At 37.6% G+C, this 24,665-nt stretch overlaps 1 protein-coding gene across 1 annotated transcript in view; it reads right to left on the reverse strand.

Moving 5' to 3' along the window:
* The window catches only part of LOC140235112 (neurochondrin-like), a 31,840-nt gene extending 10,803 nt beyond the window's left edge, over positions 1 to 21,037 (reverse strand). The window contains exons 1-9 of the mRNA XM_072315153.1: positions 20,917 to 21,037; positions 10,778 to 10,963; positions 7,906 to 8,005; positions 7,184 to 7,334; positions 6,252 to 6,394; positions 5,352 to 5,479; positions 4,553 to 4,612; positions 3,170 to 3,242; positions 1,425 to 1,594 (exon numbers count right to left, since the gene is read on the reverse strand). Of these exons, the coding sequence (XP_072171254.1) occupies positions 1,425 to 1,594; positions 3,170 to 3,242; positions 4,553 to 4,612; positions 5,352 to 5,479; positions 6,252 to 6,394; positions 7,184 to 7,334; positions 7,906 to 8,005; positions 10,778 to 10,915 (963 nt within the window). The 5' untranslated portion in view covers positions 10,916 to 10,963; positions 20,917 to 21,037. The remainder of the gene's footprint in view (positions 1 to 1,424; positions 1,595 to 3,169; positions 3,243 to 4,552; positions 4,613 to 5,351; positions 5,480 to 6,251; positions 6,395 to 7,183; positions 7,335 to 7,905; positions 8,006 to 10,777; positions 10,964 to 20,916) is intronic.
* Positions 21,038 to 24,665: the final 3,628 nt, after the last annotated feature.

The following is a 24,665-nucleotide window of genomic DNA, read 5'->3' on the forward strand; positions in this document are numbered from 1 at the left end:
GAAATTTGATGACGTCATTTTGAAAATTTTCTTTTTTTACTTTATTAAGAAATTTGATATCTTTTAATCACTTTGACAGCATTGCCAACCCATGAAATGACATGTACAACTCATCAGCTTTCAAAATGTGTAAAGAAAATGGGGGGTCACCGTCCAACCTGACGAGTAAAATCGGATTTAGAATTGGCGGTTTTTTGGCATAGTTGCACTGTATATCGCCATTGACGCGCGCGCGGAATTTCAACTTTGACGGGCCCGTATGACGTCATGTAGAGCCGGATTGACTTGAAACTTGGTAGAAATATTCCTTGACATTTCAGGCATCCGATCAAAGTAAAAAACCGGGAAATTTCTATTGCATATGAGCTGTGCGTGCGTATATGTGCGCGCGCGTACGCGTCCGTCCGATTTTTTCAATTTTTCAAAATATGCTCCAAATGGTCTGAAACGTGTGCAAAAAAATTTTGAGCTCGATTTGAGCATACAAATATTTCAACGCGCGCGTACGCGCACTTCTTAAAAGTAAATATTTATTTTAAGAATATGAGTAGAATGCGCATAACTTGAAATATATGTGACGTAAATTTCATTGAAAAATTTCATTCCATTAATGAGATATGATTGAAAATGTGTTTTCATATAATGACGTCATAGTGACGTCACGGTCGACTGATCACAACGATACATTAGATTTGTCGTCTTTGGGACATGATGCATACATGGTATAAGTTTGAACTTGATAGGCATAGCACTTTCTGAGCTAACCTCTGCACAAATTTTGGGGAGAAATAAAGAAAAAAAAGAAAGAATCCGTACAGATACAGAAGGTGATCCGAGAGGATACTCGGATCACCTAATAAATGATGTAATGTGCGGGGGCACTGTGGCATAGTGGATAAGACTCCCAACTCCCAATTGGGAGGACCTGAGTTCAATTCCCGCCTAGGCAGTCCTTACGTCCTTGGACAAGTTGTTTTTACCCACAATGTCCCTCTTGACCCAGCTGTATAAATGGGTACCTGGCAACGCTAGGGTAATGATAATGGTGGGTCCTCTGGTAGAACAGTGCAACACTTAAGAGGCTACCCTGGATTGAGAAGATATTATTATAATTATTATCATTAAGATGATTCAACAAAATAAGGAAAGCTTCAGATATCACGGTAATTTACAAAGAAATTATAATGAAAGAGAGTCCACAGGACTACTGTATATGCAATATGTTTTGAGAGGTTTTCATTTTCGCAAATATTTACTTTGATCCCAAGATGAACACCATGTGCACGAATAAATTTCTCCATCCCTTACTGTACTCACTGATCACAAACTTAATCACTGGCAAAATTGTCAGGAAGTCCTGATTCTCCAAACATTAGACCTTATACAGTATACGGTTTGTGTCATCAATGCCTCGTATTACTCACGTATTGTGGCGTGGTGTTTTCGAGAGTCATCCGCGTCTCAACACATGCCAGGTGCACGAGGAGGAGGAAGAACTTTCGCTTGTCACCGGTCTGCCCCAGGGCCCAGTCCACCCCAAAGCAGCGCAGCATGGTGGCCACCAGTCTCAGAGTTGGGTCTCTCTGCACCTCACCTGGGTGGGGTAAAAACAGCTATGTAGCACAAAGGTTGCAACATTCATTACATGAATGATCTACAATATGACTGACTATCACATGGTCTGAGTTATGTCTGAAAGCATAACCCCCATGACATGCTTAATTCTGTGAACACTGTAAAATGCATAAAATGTGAAAATCAAGAGATTGCAGACAATGCGAGGCGCAAGGATTGTGACTTTGCTATCAACTACTATATGTTTAAGCTAATGTGTCAAAACATAGTCCTACCTGTCACTACAGTGTGTCCTTGAAATTCTTTCCTAGCATATCAACTTCATTATAAGTGTTATTTATTATTATTATTATTATCATCATCATCATCATCATCATCATCATCATCATCATCATCATCATCATCCTCATCATCATTTTAGCTAACCGTAGGTCAATTTTTCGGGGAAAAAAATGTATATATATCTATATGTCTCCTATAACAGGGTATTGAAAACCGAATCAACACTGACAGTCTAATCTTTATCTCATACTTGGGGTTGGTAGCAAAAACTGATCTGAGATCAATTACTTTTGATTCAACCAATCACACATCCAAATTCTATCACAGTGTTACCGATTTGGCTTGGCTCTTTAGGGAGAGATGTATAAGTATCCCTGTTCATAAAATGTGAACAATCACTCATACTACCAGCCTCTTTTCATGAAATATGGAGTAATGCTCATATCAACAGCATTTGCTGATGAAATATCCCCCATAATTGACATTAACCCTATTCTAACTGGGGGGGGGGGGGGGGGGGGGGGGTCAAATTGACCCCCCCCCTCGACGTTTCGCGCCACGATTCCGCAACGCGCAAAGATTTTGCCGCGTCGTTTCATGACTTTTTTCATTGAAGTCTCCCGCATATTTTGAGACCAAATTTGCGACGTCCGGGTACACCGTTCTGAAGTTATGCAATGTTTTGCATATGCATGTCAACCCAAAAACCGCTCGAATTCATGATTTCGTGTGCAAATCCAATGCAAACTGTGTTTTTTTGTTTAATTGATATAAATTAGATTATTTCAACTTTTAACCATTGAAATAAATCAATTCTAATGTAGATAAGCTTGAAAAAGTGCCTCCAACAAATTTTGGCAAAAAAAACAATAGAAAACAAAAGATCGAAAAAACAATAAAATACATAAGAAATTAACAAAACAATAAAAAACAAAAGAAAATGATTTTGATTGCGCTATTTTTTTACAAGAAAATTGTTTTAATGTGTCTTGAGGAACTCTGACACAAAAATTTAATAATCCTTCAGTCTTTTAGATGGAGTTATAGGTGAAAATATGATTTCATGCGTTAATTTGCATAATTAATTTATCAAAAAATATGAAATCAACATTTTTCTACTGTATGACCATGTAATCTTGTAGTTGACATCCGGCTCTATGTTCAGGCAAAATTTTGCAGCGATCGCGTGATCGGCGGCCGAGATCTGAAGGGGGGGTCAAATTGACCCCCCCCCCCCCAGTAAAAACTTGGTCTCAAATAGCCCAGTTAGAATAGGGTTAAAATAGTCAGCATACAATAAATCATGGCTTACCCAGCTTACTGCGCAAGGCATCATACAGCCCCTTGTGGATTTGTGCTCCCCAGTCTGGTACCTCCTCTGGCATCTAGGATAGTAGATCACAATCATTCGAAATTCACTACCGTTATAGTAGTTAAGTTCACATGGTGTTCCTTAACTTCTAATCAAACCAACTTCAATGGTAAGCTCTTGCCCCTTTGACTTTGAAGCGTGTCCACTTGATGAGGCTATCATCAATGGTAGCTAATCATCGATGTTAAAATTTTGCCCTTAAAGCACGAGCAAGAGTCACACTTGTTGATTAAACTACAGGAACTGGAAGTTTTGTGATGACCCCAGTATGAGGGGCACTGTATTTACGTTCAGCAGTTTGACCTGGAAGCTAAAGGGGAATGGGGGTTCATGACAGGTCATGCTTACTTTCAAGTTCATTGATTATTGTGTCCACAGTGCTTAACTACGATTGGAGACCCCTCGCAGCTCGTGGATAGAGGTAAACCCTAAGAAAGGTAATGGTTCTTATCATTGAGTAATCTTTAATGATAACTGCACGAACACTTCAAATAGCAAACAGCTGCCACAGCTGTTATCTGCTTTGGCAACATATACTATGTTAAAAGATCGCAGGTCTGCATTATGAGAGCAAATTCATTCCTGCTGCAGGACTAGCATTAGCACAGAAAACTACAAATAGCATAATAGTTTTACCCCTACAATGCCTTACTTCAGATCAAAGATACAAAACAAAATTACACACAACAAGCAAAAAATTCATGTTAGTTTCATATTGCACGAAATGCACATAAATTTGTAAGTTGCAAACATATACCCTTTTACAGTATTCTCAGAATGAAATATTTCATGATGTGAAAATTTAATGAATTCTCTGTGCATCACTGCACTTGTGTGAGGTAAAATATCCATGAGAAATTTACTGAAAATGGCCCAGGGAAAAAATTTGCTGATTACTGTAAAAGTGGATATTTTCGCGCGACTAATTTTTCGCGCTAGGCCGGGTCAGAAGAGTTTCGCGTGTTTTTAATTCCGCAGAATCAAGACATCACGCACAGGAACGTATGGCAAGCAAAAATATTCGCGTGTTTTTATTTCGCGCTAGTTTCTGGTTGCGCGAAATGCGCGAAAATTTCAACACCGCGAAAATTTCCACTTTTACAGTAGTTTAAACTTTGTCCTAATGAAGACAAGCCTTGAGGTTAGGCTAGCTGATGATCCTGATATGTTGTTGTTGTTTTAAAGAACAAAAGGAGAGAGAGAGAGAGAAAAAAAATTCTGATATGCTCGTATACGATATGACTTGGGTTATTTCACAGCATGGAGGACATTGTGCCTTGTACATGCGGTTTTCACAATATTTTGATACGGATGAGCACTTACCCAATTACTCGTGGTGATGATTGCCGACAATTTTTCACACAGCTGAAATTTCCTGGCATCCTGAGAAAAGAAGAAAACATCATCATGACCACAAATAAATTGGAGTTCCTTCAATCATAAAAGTTGAGCTTTCAACACCAGTTTATGATTCTGTTATGACTCAATTTATATATATACACACACACACACATATATATATATATATATATATAGTGAGGGTAGAGAGTTTTAGTGTGATGATATGACACACTCAATATCTACTAATTTATGACCAAAATCTATTGTAGCCTGGTTGCTGCCTCTTTTGCAAACCATCAAATGAGAGGGTTGAGGAATGAAGCATACATTTAGGGAAAATGAAGCCCTAATTTGAAAAGTATGAGCAACAAACCAACCTTACGTTCACTGTGATCAGACAAAAGACAGCCATCAAACAGAAAACATACTTCAATGAGAAATTCCTTGTACTTACATCATTCCAGTGCTATTCCAAGACATAGCCAAGCATACTCACAAAATACTCATGATTTCAAATAGAACAAAGCTCCAGGGAGTTGGTTGATGTCCATCACTATCATGATTAGTAGCAAGATTTTAAAGGGAACAGAGTGCTCCACTATACAATGGTGATGTTGAAGAATTCTATGTGCAACATCTTGATATGTCACAAAGATGACAAAAAAAACCCCCAACATATTTATATATTTTTTTCTCTCTTTTATGAATATTTTCTACACTTAAGCTGTAAGAAATTATGATTTTGTGCCCTTTCAAGAATGCAGACTTGGAGATGGACTACCTGATTCTGCTGGAACTCCGTGGCCATTGCACCGATCCAGTGGTTCAGTGCCTTCTCGTTCGTCTGCCACATCTGACGACCATTCCAGTTGAGGAGATGGAAGAGAACCTTTAGTGCCATCTCGTGACCTACAACATGACAGCAGAATAGTTTTTGTGTCATTACCAAATTGTATGCAGACTTCACACTTCACATGGGATCCATCCGCAGAAACCTCAAAGTTTTGGTGGGGACGCAAGGCAAGGACATACTGCAAAACGAGGAATGTTCATGTGCATTTTGATTTCACGAATTTCACGAGAGCCAAGATTGGCAAAATTAAAATGAACGCGAGGTTTTTGTCCACACTATATGCAATGAATGTTTGAGGCAACTTGCGAAAGTTTCATGCCACGAAAAAGGCCGTCGGCTCCAATTCGTGAAAATTCCATCCTGCGAAATATTGTGTTTTGCAGTATGATCACTGAATTTTTTCAACACACCTGAGCTGATAAAATGAACAAGAATGTTAACCCTTCATGTGCCCAGGCACTGAGTTTTAACTGCATTTTTTCCCATGTTAAGCAATCTATCAAAACTTGACCGTGTTGGAAACTCAGATAGCCCATGCGGGTGTTGCAATGCGCCTAAATCCAACAGAGAGGCCATGGTGCCAGGATGTGGATTAGGGGCATTATGTAATCTCTAACACTTGACAATTTGTTTCCACATTTCTGTGCAATTCAGGGAAGAAAGAACTACAGGTGCATGCTAATTAGTGGACCAAATCACAGTATGGGTTAACTGGAGAGGGACAAACAGGAGATGCAATCACATCAACTGTACACTTGTACAACAGACTGTCAAAATGTTTGAGACTTCCTTCATTGACAGGGAAAAATAAAGAAACAAGTGTCACACCTGGCTCCTCCTTAAGACAGATGTCACACAAAACAGCCACAGTGTTTCCCTTCATCAGCTCTTTCCTGCCCGTCTCCGTGGTTGCTATGCCGACCAACACCTGGTAGGCATCTTCACGCATGGCAGACTGAGCCTCCTCAGCACTGCAAATGGACAGAGAGAGAGAGAAGGAATCACAGTCACATGTCTGATTCAAAAATGTTGACAACCATGGAGATTTTTTCTTCCATCCATCACAACGACTAAAACAAAGAGGTAGAATGTTGATGAAGTCGCATTCATTACAAATCTGGCCAAGCCATATTCAGTGAAATTCCGGCAGCATTGATTATCGGCTAAACTTGTCAAATTTGAAATGTGTGACCACCACATTTGTAAATAAGTAATTAGTACTCTTAGTGATATTCATAGTAATTATTATTTGTTAAAATACTTGGTTTCAACGTGCATGAACCTGGTATTGGTAATGAGCACAAATTATCACGCCTAAAACACAATGCTGGAAAGAACCTGATCAGCATTGCACAAAGTTTATTGGAATTGAAAAATCTTGCTGTGAATGCTTTAATATATCCTTGCATATCTCGTGACTGGACATTTAATAAGAAGGGAATCACATGGATGGTGCCAAACAGCTTGTAAGCTATACAGGAAACAACACATCTCTCACATGAAAAGATTTTTTTTTTTTTTTTAACTTTGATCACACTTCAGTAAGGCACTAGTCAACAAAATGATAAATAAGTAAAATATACAAAGAAGATTTGTTTACCTTAGATGACACCAGGAGTGTCCTATACAATACACAATCAAGGTTTGTCAAACATGATGGTATCACAGGTCCTATCTATGATTTGACACGCATTTGTAATCACCATAATTGACTGGAAGGATAAATGACAGATCATTGTCATTTCGATCAGAAAACTTACCCACTTTTCACGGAGACACTTTCTATGAACTGGGGTATTTTCTCAAGCATTTGTGGACTTTTTGCAAGCTGTGGGTCCGTGCTGAAGCAGGCGAGAAGCGTCATGGCCAGAGACTTGTACATGTTGCCATCACAACCATCAGGCACCGTACCTTGGGGAGATGAAAACATGGCACTCAAATTTGGCAACTTTCATCATTTTTCACCATTTATAAGGAATATACAGGGATACAGAAATAAAGAAAATATACCAAAATTTCATTTATATAATGACAAGTACACATTCCTTCAACTTGCTACCAACCCACAAGAGGGTGAAGGTAATATTATTTTTCCTGCTGTCTGAAAGAGGTAAGTCGAGTGCTCTTTCATTATGCTAGAAAAATGAAAAATATGTTGAATTTTCTTGATAAACATCGATCTTCATATGTGACGTCACAAACTGTAGTAGTCTTCTCATCCAGTAATGGCTGCACCAACACTTTAAAAAGTCATAACTTTTGAATGGACTGTCCAATTTTTCCTTAAACTCTCACCGATGTGTTCTACTAATATTACTGCATTCACTCAATCCACATTTATATTCAGGTTTCATCCCCCTTCATTACTTCCATTAATGACAGTGTTTAGTTGTGAAATAGGAAATCACTTTCCATGGAGTCCTTATACAAATGCCATCACTGCTTTAAGTGAGGGCATCCCCAGGGGGATATTGGTACTTACTTGAAGTCAAGAGACGAGAGAGGAAGGTGAAACCCACTGCATCAAAGATCTTTTTTCTCACGGCAGCATCAGACTCTTCCGCCTTCACAATTTTCGTCACCTGGACCAGAAAATGGGGGATGCTTTTAGTGGGGCGATTCTTCTGGTAAGGCTATGATGAATACTATCAACAATAAGAATGACCATTTATGAACAATTTTCTTAACCTTGTTCAGGACCCAGCCTCCACTAATGCAAAAAAACAAAAAAAAAAACAAAAAAAAAAAAAACCACCCTCAAGATTCACCTATTTGATGAACAATATTGATGACTATGCAATTCATAGATTTGACTTATTCTAATTTCATTTGTCAATTGTTAATGTTCATTCTGTGTTATTATCTTGAAATATAAAGCATTCAGAAACATTTTGTGACAGGCCCTAGAAATGTTTTTCATATTATTATTATTATTACTATCATTATTATTATTATTATTATTATTATTATTATTATTATTATTATTATTATTATTATTATTATTTATTATTATTATTATTATCATTATTATTATTATTATTATTATTATTATTATTATTATTATTATTTTATTATTATTAATATTATTAATATTATTATTATTATTATTATTATTATCATTATTATCATTATGTCATAATGATAACAATAATGCTATTAATTGCAAAAAGAATACAGCAATAGCTGTACTTATACCACTTCAACTACTTCTGCTTCTTCTAATATTAATGATGATGCTGATGATGCATGTGCCAATGGTGATTAAAAACATTTCCACACATGGCACTTGCTTTAGCATATCACAACTACTACTGCTTCTACAATTCCTAATGGTCGGTTCAATAATCATTACTCACTAGCTCCTTTCTACCAGATCATGGTACTTACAATGCATTAGACAGTGTCGTATCCGGGTAATTACCCCCAGAGGGCAATCCCCCCCCCCCCCCCCCCCCCCCCCCCCCGGCTAAATACTGGTTAGTGGTAAGGTTAGAGTAAAGATTAGGGTTAGGTTTAGGGTTAGGAGTTTCGGTTAGGGTTAAGATTAGGTTCAGGATTAGGATTAGGATCAGGGCCAGGGGAAGGGTCCAGGGTAATTGCTCAGGGGGTAATTGCCCCAGACCCGACAGTGTAAATCACTATCCAGCCTACAATCAAACGCCCACCTGCAATAGGCACACTTTTAGCACCTTAAAGTTTCTTAAAGTGTATCCTATTAACTGATTAAGAAAATCATACTTATCTAGCAACTCGCTATGTGTAACTAGACCAAACAGATGAAGAGATGAAAAATTTGAAGCAATCTTCTCATGTGAACCTCATGTCAGTCTACTTTGTCTAATGGAGAGCTAATTTGTAGCAAAGAAGCACTCAGGAAAACGTAGACCTCCATCCAACTATGCACTGGGCCGTTAATTGAGCCCGCAATGCACTGCCTAATTCTCGATCCTGCAGAGCACCGGCCATTATCTGCCAGTGAAGTGCAGTATTCTAAGGTATCGTCTATTTGTGTGTGTGTGTGTGTGTGTGTGTGTGTGTGTTGTGTGTATCATGTGTCATGTCAAACAGGCTGCATCGTGTGATGTATCATAATAAACCATGTCATTAAAACACTGCTCACATTTACTACACTTTCCTCAATGTTACGCACAACATTCATGCACTGGTTGTACACCACTCTACCAGGTACTGTATCAAATAAGTAAACATTTTTGTGCATTTCATGTGACATGAACTAGCATGAAAATACAAGCATGTGTCTGAATTTTTTGCCTCTCATTATATGTTAATATTACTCTTTTAAATTTTGACCCTGTGGAATTAGAAATGCACTATTCATCTTACCTGGCCAAACACAAAAAAATAACTTTTGCAAATATTTTCACTTTTAAAAGTACATTTTGATTTAGGACAGTTATGCACTGCTATTGGTCACCTTTTCAGAATCTAACTTCACCTCTGACCTCTAACCTCTGACCTCAAATAGGAATATCCCAAGACTATGCCAAGCAAGCTTTCCAGAGAAAGGCCAACTCTAAAATTGTAAAACTGTTACTATTGCTCTAACCTATAACATACAATGATGGGGGGGGGGGGGGGGGGAACGGGGAAAGTGTCGTTCTAATTGTCATTCTGGGTCATGAAGTATAACAGTTGTCACATATTACAATTTACAGCATGTACACCCTTTTATCTTTTGAGGTGTGTCCTGCATAATCAACATGTACCAGTTAATATCACCATCTCGTAACAGGATACCACACATGCATGCACTGCTGCACATGGCTGAGCTACAGACTTACAGAACACCTGCACTGTATATGAAGGTTACTCTGCCGTTACAGATATGTTTATGTTCAAGTCTATGATAATTCCATGTCAAACCGGTATCCTACACAACTGCTTAGAGTTTCACAATATCAAGGAAAACACTTAACAAAATGTGGTGGCAGCAATGTATACCAAACCTCATATCATATAAGGATAAATCTATTGTCTATAAGGTGAGATATCAGACTTAACTTTGCTTCCTAAAAGGATCAGCATAAAATTTGTCGATCCAGTGTTGTGGTTCTCCATTACAAATCAAACCTTTCCAAATATTGTCTATTATTATTTATAAACAAATGCATTATAAAACAAAATAGGACCGCAAGATATGTGTAATTTTGATACGATTAATATCAACTTCTCACAAGTTCATCAGCATTTTTTTAAAATAAAGGATTGATGTGTGTTAGTGCCGAGTGGCAAAGAAAATCCCATAGCATTGTACATACTGTCCGAGGTCCATGGTATGAAAAGGGTTAAAACCGTGACGGGACAGTTCTAATGAGGCATTTATATGCTCTTACCAGCATCAGGGCAGCAAACTTCTCAGCGTCCGTCTTGGCTGCCTTGAGCACGTCCAAACATCTGTCCAACTGGGCAGAAACGCCGGACGTCTCCGCCGCCGGACCGGAGCCAGGCGCAGCTGGTACAGGCTGATCCATGACTGGCTGGCTGCTACCCAGAGCACCAGGGAGAGAATATCACGCAATCTTGGGGGTAGAGAACAATGGTTGAGTGTTACATGTACTGTAAAACGAGGTACAGTTAAACTCGCCTAAGTCGACGTCGCATATGTCGAATAATCGCGTAAGTCGATGATTTTAAAAAGTCCCGATTTTTCCCAATTGACTTACGTGTATTAATTCACTCACAAGTCGAATTTTGTAAGTCGAATACTCGCCTAAGTCGATGAAATTCCAAGAACACTTTCACGGAAAAACCATTGAATTCACTGTGCCTAAGTCGAATAAGATTTTATCGTGTAATAAATCACTGTCATTTATTATTCATTATTTATTACTCATTATTATTTTGTTTGTCAGATGAGTTTGAGGTGACAAAAAAAAAGATCTAAAGTATCAAAATTCAAAGCGATCACACCGCATGCGATCGTTGAACTCTCTTCGTGTTTGGAGGTCCGCTGGTACAGCCCTGTCAGCTGTCGCGCTTCGTACGTATGTACAGCGACTGGGCTGTGTATTGCTCCACTCGCAGTAAGGCGTTCGTACAGTACACATGCGTTCATTTACATGTACAGTATAGTATTGAGCTTTGCAGTGTAGCTTGGCATTTGCAGCGCTGTGCAGTGGAGTGGTATGGATGAAGCTGCTGAGTTTTCAAAGCGGAAAGTAGGGGGAAAGTTACGGGCACGGGTAAAACAGAATTGCACCTCTACACGCATTTCAAGCCACGGTATGGTAAACTGGAATCAATCACTGCTCAAATGTCGTTCATATTCACTTCCCAAAGGTTTAACAAGGGTGTAAAGTAATCGGACCTGTGCCAATACTAATGCACTGTCCATACAAAGTTAGCCGGGGCCCTGCCGGGCGACCCGTGCTGCGGCACACCGCTCCAGCTCTCGGCTTCTGAGTAGACAACATACATGTACATCATACATATGTACGTGTGGTGTAACTGTAAGCAGGGAGGTGAGACACCTCCCTGCTGTAAGTCGATTTTTTTTCGACTTACGCACAAGTCGAAAATCGCCTAAGTCGATGTGTTTTGCTCAGTCCCGAGAAGATCGACTTATGCGAGTTTAACTGTATCTTCGTGTGCATCTTAATTTCATGAATTTCGTGAGAGCCGAGTTTTGCAAAATTAAAATGCACGCTAAAGATCTTGTCTGCACTATATGCATTGAATGTTAGAGGCAACTCACCAAAAATTTCATGCTGCGAATAAGGCCATCGGCTCCCATTCGCGAAAATGTCATGCCGCGAAAATATTGTGTTTTACAGTATTAAGTTTTGTACCATTATATGTTGTATTAAAGGGAAGGCAAACCCAAAGCACAATGTGGATTGAGTGAAAGCAGCAACATTAGTAGAACATATCAGTGAAAGTTTGAAGAAAATCGGACAATCGATGCAAAAGTTATGAATATTAAAAGTTTTGGTGTTGGAACCGCTGGATGAGGAGACTACTAGAGGTTATGACGTATGAGTGGACAACAATATAAAGAAAATATAAAGCAAATTCAACAAAAATTTATTTTTCATGAAAATGACAAATTTCATCAACTTGATACTGACATATGTTAAGGGTAGCAATTATTCCCCCCTCCCCCTTTCTGAAGGCGGTTAGTCAGGTGCTCTTTCATAATGCTAGAAAAGTGAATTTTTGTTGAATTTCCTCATGAATATAGCAAAACATGATTGCATTGAAAATCATGGTGCAACATGCCTGCAAAATGTGTTTATGGATATGCATTATACAATCAGCTGTATAACAACACAATGAGGCATGTACAGATGTAACTTGCAGGTGCAGAAATTAAATGATAATGTAAAATTCCATATTTTGCTGTTCTGTATTTGCCTATAACAGTCTTAGCTTACAGCTTCTTGCAAGCCACAACTCACAATGCCAGTGTACATCCACTTCCATGTGGAGCTACATTAATAATGCCTCTACGATCTACGTGTACTGTCTATCTTTTTTGCATGGCTGCCAACCGCTGCTGATGAAACATACATTTAATGCTCAGTAAAATCATATTTAAAGGCAAAAATAATACCTCAATAGAAATGGGAGAACTGCAAAATATTTTCAGGAAAAAAGGTCAAATTTCACAAAAAAAAAAAACATTCATTTCCTTCTCAAACCCCCCCCCCAAAAATCAACATATTTTCTCATGTCTGACAAAGAAAAATAATCTAGATACCATATGTTTTATACTAGCCAGCAGATCTGACATTGATGGTAATTCATAACAATCAAAATATACATTGTACATGGTCCACATGACCTTTACACACTCCTTCATTCATTACAGAGCATTAGCAGAGCAAAAGATTGCACAAACGTTGTCCTATTGTGCAGTCGGCAGAAATTTTTTTAGAGGTAAAAGGTTGGGGAAAAAAATGCATAGTGTATCTGTCATATTGCAAAGCCAAAGTTCTTACCCTTTCATCAACGATTTAACCCGTTGAGGACCTGCTGATTTTGCCACAACATGCATTTCCCATAATACATTTGCCGGAGTGTACACGTTGTACTTGGACCAACCGAGATGTAACTTATAGTTGCAAGAACGTGCTAATGTTGTCATACAAGTGTGGAATGAATGAACAATATTTTACCCCAAGGCTGGACAGCAGAAGTCAAGACATACGTGTATCAAATCAACATTGCAGCTCATTGTTGAAGAAAAGACATGTAGTCCATGGTCCTGTTTTATGAAGAGTTATAATATAGTTGATTTCTATCATAAGTCTATGGTAGTCTGTGTGTTGAAGGAAATTTACAGTCGATTATATCTTTTAATAAAACAGGGCATACATTTAAACCTATGGATGCAAAATACAGTGCTATTTAACAAAGCATTTTACAAAACTCTTGATGTGGACAAAATTAGTTGAATACAAATGAATTGCAGTTCACCTTTCAGATAAGGTTTCTGACTCCAACAAAGGCCCCGTTTACAGTGCGGGGCTGGGCCGCGGCTCGGCTACGGCCGAGCCCGCCTTCATTTCAGTGTAAACGCGCAAAAGGCCAAATGCGGGGCCAAAATTGGCAGCGCATTTGGCCACGCTCTGGAGGTGGTCTCGGTTGCGACCGAGCCCGGCCTTTTCTCAGTGTAAACGCAAACTGGGCCAAATGTGCGGCCAATTTTAGTCTGGTTTCCAGACCCTCTGCCCGTACTATTTTGCTATTCAGGATATTAACCCCCTCAACGTCAAAAACTAGTATAGTTTTATGTGGTTTTGTCCTGCAAATGATTTTTCCTTCGGCAAAGGCCTTTGCCCGAACGGCGACTTTGTCGCCACGGAATCCAGTTGGCAAAGGGTCTGAAAACCAGACTATACCAAATTGCGTTTGTTTACAAGCAGAGCGCCACTATAACAAAATATTAAAAGGTTTGAATTAAAAGCGCGGCCGAGCCTGGCAGTGTAAACAGACAAAATTGCGGGGCTCGGCCCCGCAATTGAAGCTGGGCTCGGCCACGGCTCGGCCGCAGCTCGGACCAGCCCCGCACTGTAAACGGGGTCATAGTTCTGGATATTTGGATGGGCTATGTTGCAAGCGCAGTAGTGACAAAGCAAAGGAGAATGAGATATTAAAGCCACTTTTAACATTGGGAGTAGTGATTTAAAAAAAAAAAAAATCTTCCACTCAGCACATTTTAATACTGTACAAAAAAATTGCAATAAAGCCATAAATATATGGAGATATGTTTGATTTTCTCAATAAACCATCACGGTGGTGGTTTCTTTTAGAAGTGGTTTTCAATAAAACTATTGTTCATATTTTGTATATCATCTAACAATACTGAATACTCATGATACAGATTATAATTTTCATGTTGGATATTCATCCCTAACTCACAGTTTATAACTATTTTGAAGCACTAAAGCTGTTTTTTTTTTTTCATCTGCAAATGTTAGCAGGGGGCTTTAAAGGTCATCTTTATCATCTTGCACTTTGGGAGCCAGAAACCCACAGCTTGCTTGAAAACAGAATTTTCCACTCAGCAACTCTCATCACTGGTTTATGTATGAACAGCCCTACACTGTAGATAAAAGGAATCATGAACATATATCTTGCTGCATATGTGTGGGCCGGGGGTCAAGGGGCCCATCTCATTTCTCTTGTGGACTTGAGGGAAGATAGCAGGCTACATAACAGGGATAAAGGGGGGGGGGGAGGCAGTCTGCTTGCAATACTCCAAGAAATTTCTGCTAGGTGTTAGTGGGTTTCTTGCATTGTTTTGCCTTGAGAGGCATTGTTTGGTTTGAACTTTCTTTTTGTTGATGGTCAAGCAAAATTTATAACTTCTAGCTTTTTATTTGAGTGGCAAAAAAACTGTGGTGGACTGCTGATATAACCCCCCCCCCCCCATTCCACAGCCTACGGATAGTGCAGCAGGTTGTTACTACCTACAAGATCAACTAAAATTCACTGCACAGCAAATAAAATGAACAAGAGCTTGCCTGATAAATGTATAGGATAGGGCCTACATACTCAATAGGCCATTCAAGCAAGTAGAAGGGATGTCTTGTTTGTTTGTTTGTTTTTTTTTTCATGTGGTAATGCCCTGATATGGTCAGTAATCACTGCCATTTTCTTTGTAACCACTGTCATACCTGAATACAAGTGACTACCTGGTACATCCACAACTGCTGCCTATATAAATGCATAGAAAGCAGGGCACACTTGGTATTTTGGTAATACCAACTCATTGCACTGCAAATGTGCTTCTGCTTTGCACACAATAATGCTTCTCTTCTTTTGAGTCTTGCTAGGCTTTTTGTAATGCTTTTTCTCAAAATGCAGTTTCAATCAATGCTCAGTCTCAAAGCAAAAGCATGGCATCTTGAAAAACACTTTTCATTCCGCCCCGACTCTGAAAGGAACGGTATCAGTAACAGAGAGCTGCCTGCTGTATCAGTGTCTCACAGAGTGATCATTTCATTGACATGTCAACGTCAACCACAAGGTCTCAGGACACAGTAACACTCCAGGGGCATTGTGCTTGACCCAGATGCTACATTCTGGTATGCTCAGTGATTTACATAACATCTTATTTCGTCTTCTTTTTTTTAAAATTGATATAAATACAATGTTTTATATTGCAAATCAGGTGCAGAGTATTAGTAAAATATGTTCATTGATTCAGTTGGCTGTCTTACACAGCAACATGCAACTTATTATAGGCTGCTAGAAAATGCTGCATCTACACATAGATCAACAGGGTTTGAGAGAACTGCAGCATACTTTATGTCATTATTTTTATGCAGTTTTGTTTTTAGGGTCACTATATACTGTATCTGACGAACAATAATGGTTGGCACACACTTGTACTGTAAAACGGAAGCAGCTCTCACAATTTCATGTAAAATTCTAAAGACAGTGCCCCCAGCATACAAATGAGTTCCATGTAGCCTAAATAGTATGCTACTTGCACATTGTATGTAAAAGACATGACTGTTCAATCATAAGACTTTGTATAACAATCATATTCACAATCATATGAACTTCAGTAAAGAGCAGCCAGTGTTCTGCATCAAGTTTGAGCACATGGATCAAAACAGACTAACAAGCCATAATATAAATCTTATCACTTTCATGATAATATTTAGTCTGTGCTCCATTTTCTAGAGGATGTTATCATTTCCTGACACAATGTTGTGGGCACGAATGAATTCCTTGTTTGTTTGTTTGTTTGTTTGTTTGTTCTGACAAATGCTGCAAGCAATGCTGATTTGATCATTTAAGGACAGACACTAAGCCATGTATTAAAGCAACATAGGTACTTTTGTAACTGTATAATTATTTTGAGTAGAATAAATAGAGGATTTGGGCTCTTCAAGGAATGGTATTCTCTACCTCATTAGAATACCTGGGTAAATTTTAAACTACAATTTGTAATATTATAAATAGGTATTGGTATTATTATGAAAATGTGTAACTGTGTGGACATAATGGTGAGTTGGTATTTTGTAAGCAGCCTAAGAAAGAGCTTCAGAATCAACTGAGATTTTCTCTTCCTGTCATGAAGGGGGGGGGGGGGTTCACTTTCTAAACATAACCATATATAATGAACTCAGCTAATATTAAAATGGAAACATCATCATCATTTGTTTGTCTATTTGCATGGAAAGTAACAAAAGGGAACATGTCATGTGATGTTAAAGTATTATGCTCCTAATGTGACACACTGCACATGGTATATAATTCTGAAGTGTAAGAAACATGTCCTTTCTATTAGGCATGATATTTAACATAATTTATCAAATTTGAAAAGCCACTTCATGTTCACAGTGACATTAATTTTCACAAAAATATAATGGTTTATTGTCTCATTTTACTGTTGTGCCAACTTATTCATTTTTATCAATTTTATTTGTTGGTGTCATGGGAAAAGAAATCATGTTTATGCCCCAATTCATTATAACTTTGGGAACATAGTCAGATTGAACATGGTATCTAGAGCCCTTGAAAATCCAAGATTTTCCAATTTCACACAATTACATTGGCTTATAATTGTTTGAATGTTTTATTAGATTGAAACCGGTACTTCATTTTTTTTTCCTTCCTTGCTTTCTAGTCACAGTACTTGGTATTTGGAGCCCAAAATTATTGCTACCATTCCAATTTTCATAAATGATCAGATTGTGAATTTTGAAAGATATTCTGTTTTATTCTTTTCAACCACCAAAAACTGAAATTGGATGAATTTGATGGCCCGACTTGGCCACAAAGAAAAAAAAAGAAAGAAAAAAGAAAAGAAAAGAAAGGTTGGAGTCTAGACTTGGCATATTAAGCAGTTGATACTGCAACAACACCAATCCCCCCGAACAGTTCACATTTCTTATTCAACTTGAAAGATAAAACATTATTTTTCTCAGACTTTCAGTCCCCCCCCCCCCCAAAAAAAAAGAGAAAAAAAAAGAGGAAAACCACATGCAGGTCAATAAGAGATCTGAGAGGGACCAGTCACATCATCTCATCCAATTGACCATTTCATAATCACTATTTTGTGAAATACAATCACTTACAAAATTTCATAGTTCTCTTTACATGACAAAGTATTGAATGAAATTTTGACTGCTCTGTCTGTTTTGGTTTTCTTTCATCTGTTCAATTTACTAGAACTTGAAGGAGCTTGAGTTCTCAGTTGCTCTAGCATTTAATATTGTATAACTGTTACAAAGAAAGACTAACTAGATGCTTCTTCTTACACTTGAACCTACTGTTTATATACCATTGGGAGCAGTGATTTAAAAAATGTTAGAGATTTTACATTTGATGAATTCATATCTGTAGGTCAATTGTATCACAAAACATCCTACCACATAAAAATTTTGCAATAAAGCCTTTATAAGGAGATATCACTGTTTTTCTCAATGGTTCTGTATATTGTTTATTCTAGAACATTACAAATTTATTGTAACTATTGTTCACATTTTGTATATAATTCAACAATACTTAACATTGATTATACTGATTAACATTTTCACATTGTTGTTTCTATCCTTAACTCACAAGAATCATTCAAGAAAATGTAAAATAACAGACATTCCCACAAACACAAACAGGCATTAATGTCATATGACGATCACTAAGACTAGAACAAGGCTGAAGCTTTAAGGAATGATGACTACCGGTATCTGAAAGAAAGAAAGGATGACAGTTGCTCATACATGTATGATAACAAAAACTTGGTTTTTATAATTTAATTATTCGTGTGTCCAAACTAATATTAATATTACAAAATTGTAGATTGTGAGTTGATGACATAATCTTCTCAGCAAATTCACATAGTGGTTGTGACCAAAACCCTACTCAGGTAAAAGAAAAACTAGAAATGTCGCTACAGCGACTGGTTATACCCCCGCCAAACAACATTTCATAAGCTTTGGTCAAAACAACATTTCATAAGCTTTGGTCAAAAAACTGAGGAAGTAGTTAAATCCGCAAGATCTTTCCTTGATCTTCTGCCATTAATATGCCGTTACCACGGCAACGTACTTTCGGGTACTGTCGAAAAATGCGTCTTGCACATCTACAACCAAAGGCACACATCTGTACCAAGTTTCATGGAAATTGGGCAAAAACTGAGGAAGTAGTTTGCAACACAAAATTTTCCATCATTTTGGCTCATAATATGTGAGCGTGTTACCATGGCAACATACTTTTTGTAACTATCAAGAAATGTGTCATACTGACCTATATCCTAAGACAAACATTCAATATGAATTCCATGAGAATTGGAAGAACACTGATGAACTTCGTTTGGCGGGGGTATAAAAAAAACAAACTTCAAAATCACATTTAAATCTTTCATGTTGAAGTCCAATTTGAATGAATTTCCACAATATTTTAGTCTAATTTTACTGTAGTTAGTAAAGTCAACATGGCCTTGGGGCAAAATTGCCCATGAAGTGTGGGTACAACAACCTTATTATGCATTTTGCACACTCAATTTCATCCAGGATTCAAAAACCTGTGTGGCTATACAAGCATGCTGCCATTTGCCTAGCCTATATGGAAATTATCATAAAGAATACAGGATGGGGCCTGGTGCCTACTTCAGAAGTACACTTTGTAATTCATACAAATCTTTCTCTGGGAACATACAAATCTTTCTCTGGGAAAATACAAAATGTAGTGTCATACCGATATGAGTCGATTGATTAAGCCTTGGAGAAACTTGCCAAGCAATCTGGAGAACTAGAAATCTAGTTTTCTAGTGCAATAGATTCAAGAATGAAATAAAAAAAAAAAAGAGAATAAGTAGAGGTGACGAGTTTATACACCAAATAAAAATGAACTTGATAAGCACTCCGAGAGTGTAGACCTCTGCCAAGAAGCTACTTTCCACTGATGATCTTGCTCTTCCACAGAGATCAGTGATTTCCACCCATACCTTGCGATATGCATGCTGAAAATCACCAGATTTCCCAATATAGAAGCCTTTGTTACATCATAAATCCTCAGCTGCTCGGCGCACCTCACCCTAGCAAAAACTAGAGCGCAAACTTTAGTGCATGTATGAAAACATGAAAAGTGCACAGCTTGAACTCCCAAGTTTATTGACCCTACCTGCCAAAATATAAAAAATCCTTCATAAAATCCATACAAATTTCCAGATCACTACCAAAATTTAATCATCTGTTCCTGCAAGTTTCATCTGGATCTGTGCACAACTTTTTGAGTTAATTTATAATACACACAGACAAATTGAACAAACAAAATAAACACTCCTAAACAGACAAACCAACAAATCAATGCCGATGAAAACATGTAAAGTCATAACCTCCTCCCTTGGCGCCAATTGGCGGAGGTAATAAGTAGAGGATGACCAGTTTAAACATCAAATATGTAACAATGCTAGAACCCTTGAACATGCATGAGTCAGCCTGAGTCCACACTGAATAAAATGTGCTTATTGTGACACTTGGAGGTCATTGTGATTGATTACTCAAGTCTCAAAGTCACATCTTTTGACATACATGTGCAGTCTCTAACTTGTTACTTGTTAGACCCTGTTACTACTACTGTTAGTTACCATTAACCAAGTTAGACATGAAATCTACGTTGTTAAATATGTGGTGGATAAATTTGCAGTAAAATCTCAATATCTTGTGCGTAGAACATACATAGCTTCCTGTGAAAAGCTGCAACAGGGATTACTCCTACAACAAGGTTCAAGGCACCTGTACCACGATTTTGCTTGACGAAGGCACACCGCTCGAGATTTTACACTCTTTGCACACGGAGAGTGGTTTCTGCTCTTTATCTCAATTTGATCACAACACACTGCACTGCACTGGCCAGTAACAGGGTCAGTGCAGTGTACTGAGCTGAACCACACATCACATTGGAGCGTAAACACGAATCTCAATCGGCACATCATAACATCTCACACGTGGGACTGCGTACAGAACAATCCGAGGGTTCACTCTGAAATTGACTTCAAACGTTTTCTTACCTCTGTCTATATGAAGCTCAAGATGAGTCTCAAAAAGTGATAGATGACATAGAGACACAGGGCCAACGATAGGAAAAATGCAACCGCCGTGGAGATCTTGTAGCAGTCCATCAGCATAAATTATCCCACGCGTTGCCGCTGCACAACCGAGCGAGGGCTCCAGAGTTCGGCGAAGTTCAAGAAGGCGAGCGGGCGCACCGACCGCGTACCGCGATGCCATGCCTCTATTATCTTCACCCGTACATAATACAGTCGTTGTACATTCTAATGAATATTTATTAGACATATTGTAGCCTGCAAGTTTTATTTACCTTTCCTTCATATGCCTCAATATATCCTTTATCATTTATTATTGCTGGTTTTGTAGGGAGTCTACTGTATTTTAATTTTCACTCTACTCTATCTAATGTTATGGAATAGTTCTGTTTGGTAAAGAAGTAACAGTTCCTATATTTTTTTTTTTTTTTTTTTTAATAGCAAAACTTCATACCTTTTCTTTTTCCTATACTGCAGGCAGTAAATATCAAAACAAATAATTATGCTCCTTTTTGCATGGCCGGCGGAACGGGGGGGGGGGGGGGGCGGGCGGGGGGGGGGGGGGAGGAGGGGGAGGTAGCCCCCCCCCCCCCCCAGGACTCTGTGCACCATACAAAAGAATAAGGTGTCATCACTTTGGGCCCTCACTTTTTTACCTGGAAGTACATGTACGTAAGTGGCACTAAAAAGAGATATAAGAGATCTTGAAGTGTGAGCGTTTTAAGGTTATGTTTTTGCTCTGAAGACCCCCCCCTTTTTTTTCAGCTGAAACCCGAAAGTGGAAGGAGAAAGATGAGCAGAAGACCCTTTTTGGTTGTTGTTGTTGTTGTTGTTGTTGTTGTTGTTGTTGTTGTTGTTGTTGCTTGTTAGCTCATGAAGCCCGGAAGTGGGCCCTCACTTTTGAAAACGCTCCGCTGGTCTTGTTCTGTATGACATTACGAAATCTTTATTCTTCTATTTAAAAAAAAAAAACAACAACAACAACATATGGCCTACTAAACATCAAGTAGGCCTACGCCGTATATTTCTGAAATTTTATGCTTGGCTTTTTTTAATGTCTTCTTTCTGGTATTATCTTATACAGGCGGTATAAAATTCTTGCTTGTATACTTGTGTGTGTGTGGGGGGGGGGGGTCAATATGATCTAATCTTTTTCAATTGACATTTAATTTCTGAATACTCCAATATCATTTTGCTGAGATGTTATCGATGGATTCACTGGTGTATATAACAGTATAATATCAATGTACTCATATAGAGAGCACAAGCCAAGTGCCTGGATAAGATATTGCTAAAGAAGGTTGTTTTGAGTTAGAGGCATTGGTGGAGGGGCAGGGAAGGGCGGGGAAGGGCTGAAGGGGTATGGGTTAATTGGAAAGGGACCTGCTCACGTTTTTGTTGTTTAAGGTACTGTACTGGTTGATGTGAGGATTCAGGTGTATAACTTTGTTTGTTTTGGTGAAATAATGAGAAACCTCTTATAGACCATGTGATTCAAGAAGGATTCAGTGTTTATTTGATCAAAATTGGCCTCAGTGAAATGGCTGAGATATCCAAAAAAAGCGATCCTATATAATGAAATTGACGGGCCGTGCACGACTTTAATTAGGATCTCTTTGTTTTACCCTGTCTTTAGGTAAATCAGTCATTTCAAAACCGATTTTCATCAAATAAACTTTTGATTCCCCTATGAATTGTATGCTCTTTAACATTTCATAAAGTGGTTTCTAAATATCTAGCAAAACAACGTTAACAAGCTGAATCCTCACCTCAATCAGTACTAGTCTACAGTCCCTTTAATGGGTAAGCTACTCAGTTTTGTCGTAGATTCCACGCTAGACACAAATTGATTGTAAGGAGATTATTAAAAAAAAAAAAAAGACTTTATGTTTCAAAGTGAGAAAAAAAATCCGTAATGGCTTCTGGTTAAATATTATTTTCGTTAAATGTTAAAGGTTTAAGAAAAAAGGTTAAAAGAAAAATATAATGGTGTAGAAATCAAAGAGGGGATGCAATTTCGAAGGTTCGCTATATAGAACGCACCTTCTTTTCATTTTTGGATTAACGAATCTTCGGAGTAACGAACCTTATTTCAGCCTCAACTAACGTTTAATCTTCATAATAACGACCCTTATTTCATTTTCGTCGATTAACGAACCTCCGGAATAACGATCGAACCTTATTTCACTTGCGGATCAACAAAATGTCCCGACTAACGAACCCTATATTTCATTATCGAATTAATTATCATCCAGATATTTCGAATTTGTGTTTTGCGGAATAATAAACCTTCGGAATAACTAACCCTATTTCATTAATTATTTTATCAATTAAAGGAACATCATATATCCGAATAAAAGAGGTGCTAGTATAAATATCATACACTATACAACCAATTATTATAGGATAGTATTCATTAAAGATAAGAATATTAAAGAGGCTGTAAGATTGATTAAAGATAAGTTTCTTAATTCTGTTAATAGAAAAAAATAATAAGGGTTATCTGGTTGCAGCTGACTTTTAAAAGGCATATGACTCTAAAAATAATGAATTTTTATAAAAAGTAATAATACATATATATATTTTGGCTTTGGAATATCATCTAATCTATAGGTTCTATATATATTATAAGCAGTTGCATCATAAATGGGGTCGACTGACAGAGTATTTTGATATCTTTAGAGAGGAGAAGGCATAGGAGATACTTTGTCACCACATTCATTTCTATTATCGTTATAGAAAATGCAGTTATTCAAGTCTTCATTTTTATGGGGTATAGGAAGTAGGAGAGGTATATTGCATTTGGCATGATTCTTTTTCTTAAAGAATGTGAATTCTATAAATGGGTTATGTATTTTCGACGGAGATTAAAAGTGAAAGGACTCGGAATCAACAAAGGGAATACAAGAAAAAGTGTTTGATTGGATAAAAAAAAAATAATTATGGAGTATACTATAAGGGTCTATTCTCAGTTTGAAATTTAGTATACGTGAAATAAGTATTGTGGGAATTCATTTTGCATTGGACATGTTGGACGTTAAGCTAAGAAAAAGATGAATTACACAAAGAAATATTATGGTGATTTCAAAAATAAAACTTTTTGAATGGTGGAATCATAAAGGAGTTTAACTTTACTGGGTAAAATTCACTTGTTGAAAACGCATGCTTCATCAAAATATAATTATATTTCATCTCTTAGATCCAAAGTAGGTATAGCGTCGGAGGTGAAAATGTTTATATTTAGTTTTTAATGAAATGGGCAGCATAAAATTCAAAATAACATAATATTTCAAGATTAAAAAGTTGGGGGAACGAGAAAAGTAATTCTATATTATATATACATCTTATATAAAGCTAAATCAATAAGTTGGTTGAGGCGTTTGTTGCACGCTTCAGAGACATAGGTTGGTAGGGTGAATAAGATTTTTTATTATTGTTGCGCATCTGCGGGGGAAGATTCATTATTTTGAACCATTATATGAAATTTCTAACATGAAGTTGAATACGGAATTCACAATTCTATTTGGAATTTTCGCAAATATGGGAAGGTAGAGAATGTAGAAATGTACAGGGGACATAATGTCAAGTTCAGGTTCAAATTTATTTCGTTTTTCCACAATAAAATAATATACAAACGTAAATCTCATTTTCTTCAGTGACAGAAATAATGAATATAAATTTGTACAGAGAAAACAATAATAGAAAACTTACGG

Source organism: Diadema setosum, chromosome 11 (genome assembly GCF_964275005.1).
Source record: "Diadema setosum chromosome 11, eeDiaSeto1, whole genome shotgun sequence".
Taxonomy (NCBI): Eukaryota; Metazoa; Echinodermata; class Echinoidea; order Diadematoida; family Diadematidae; genus Diadema; species Diadema setosum.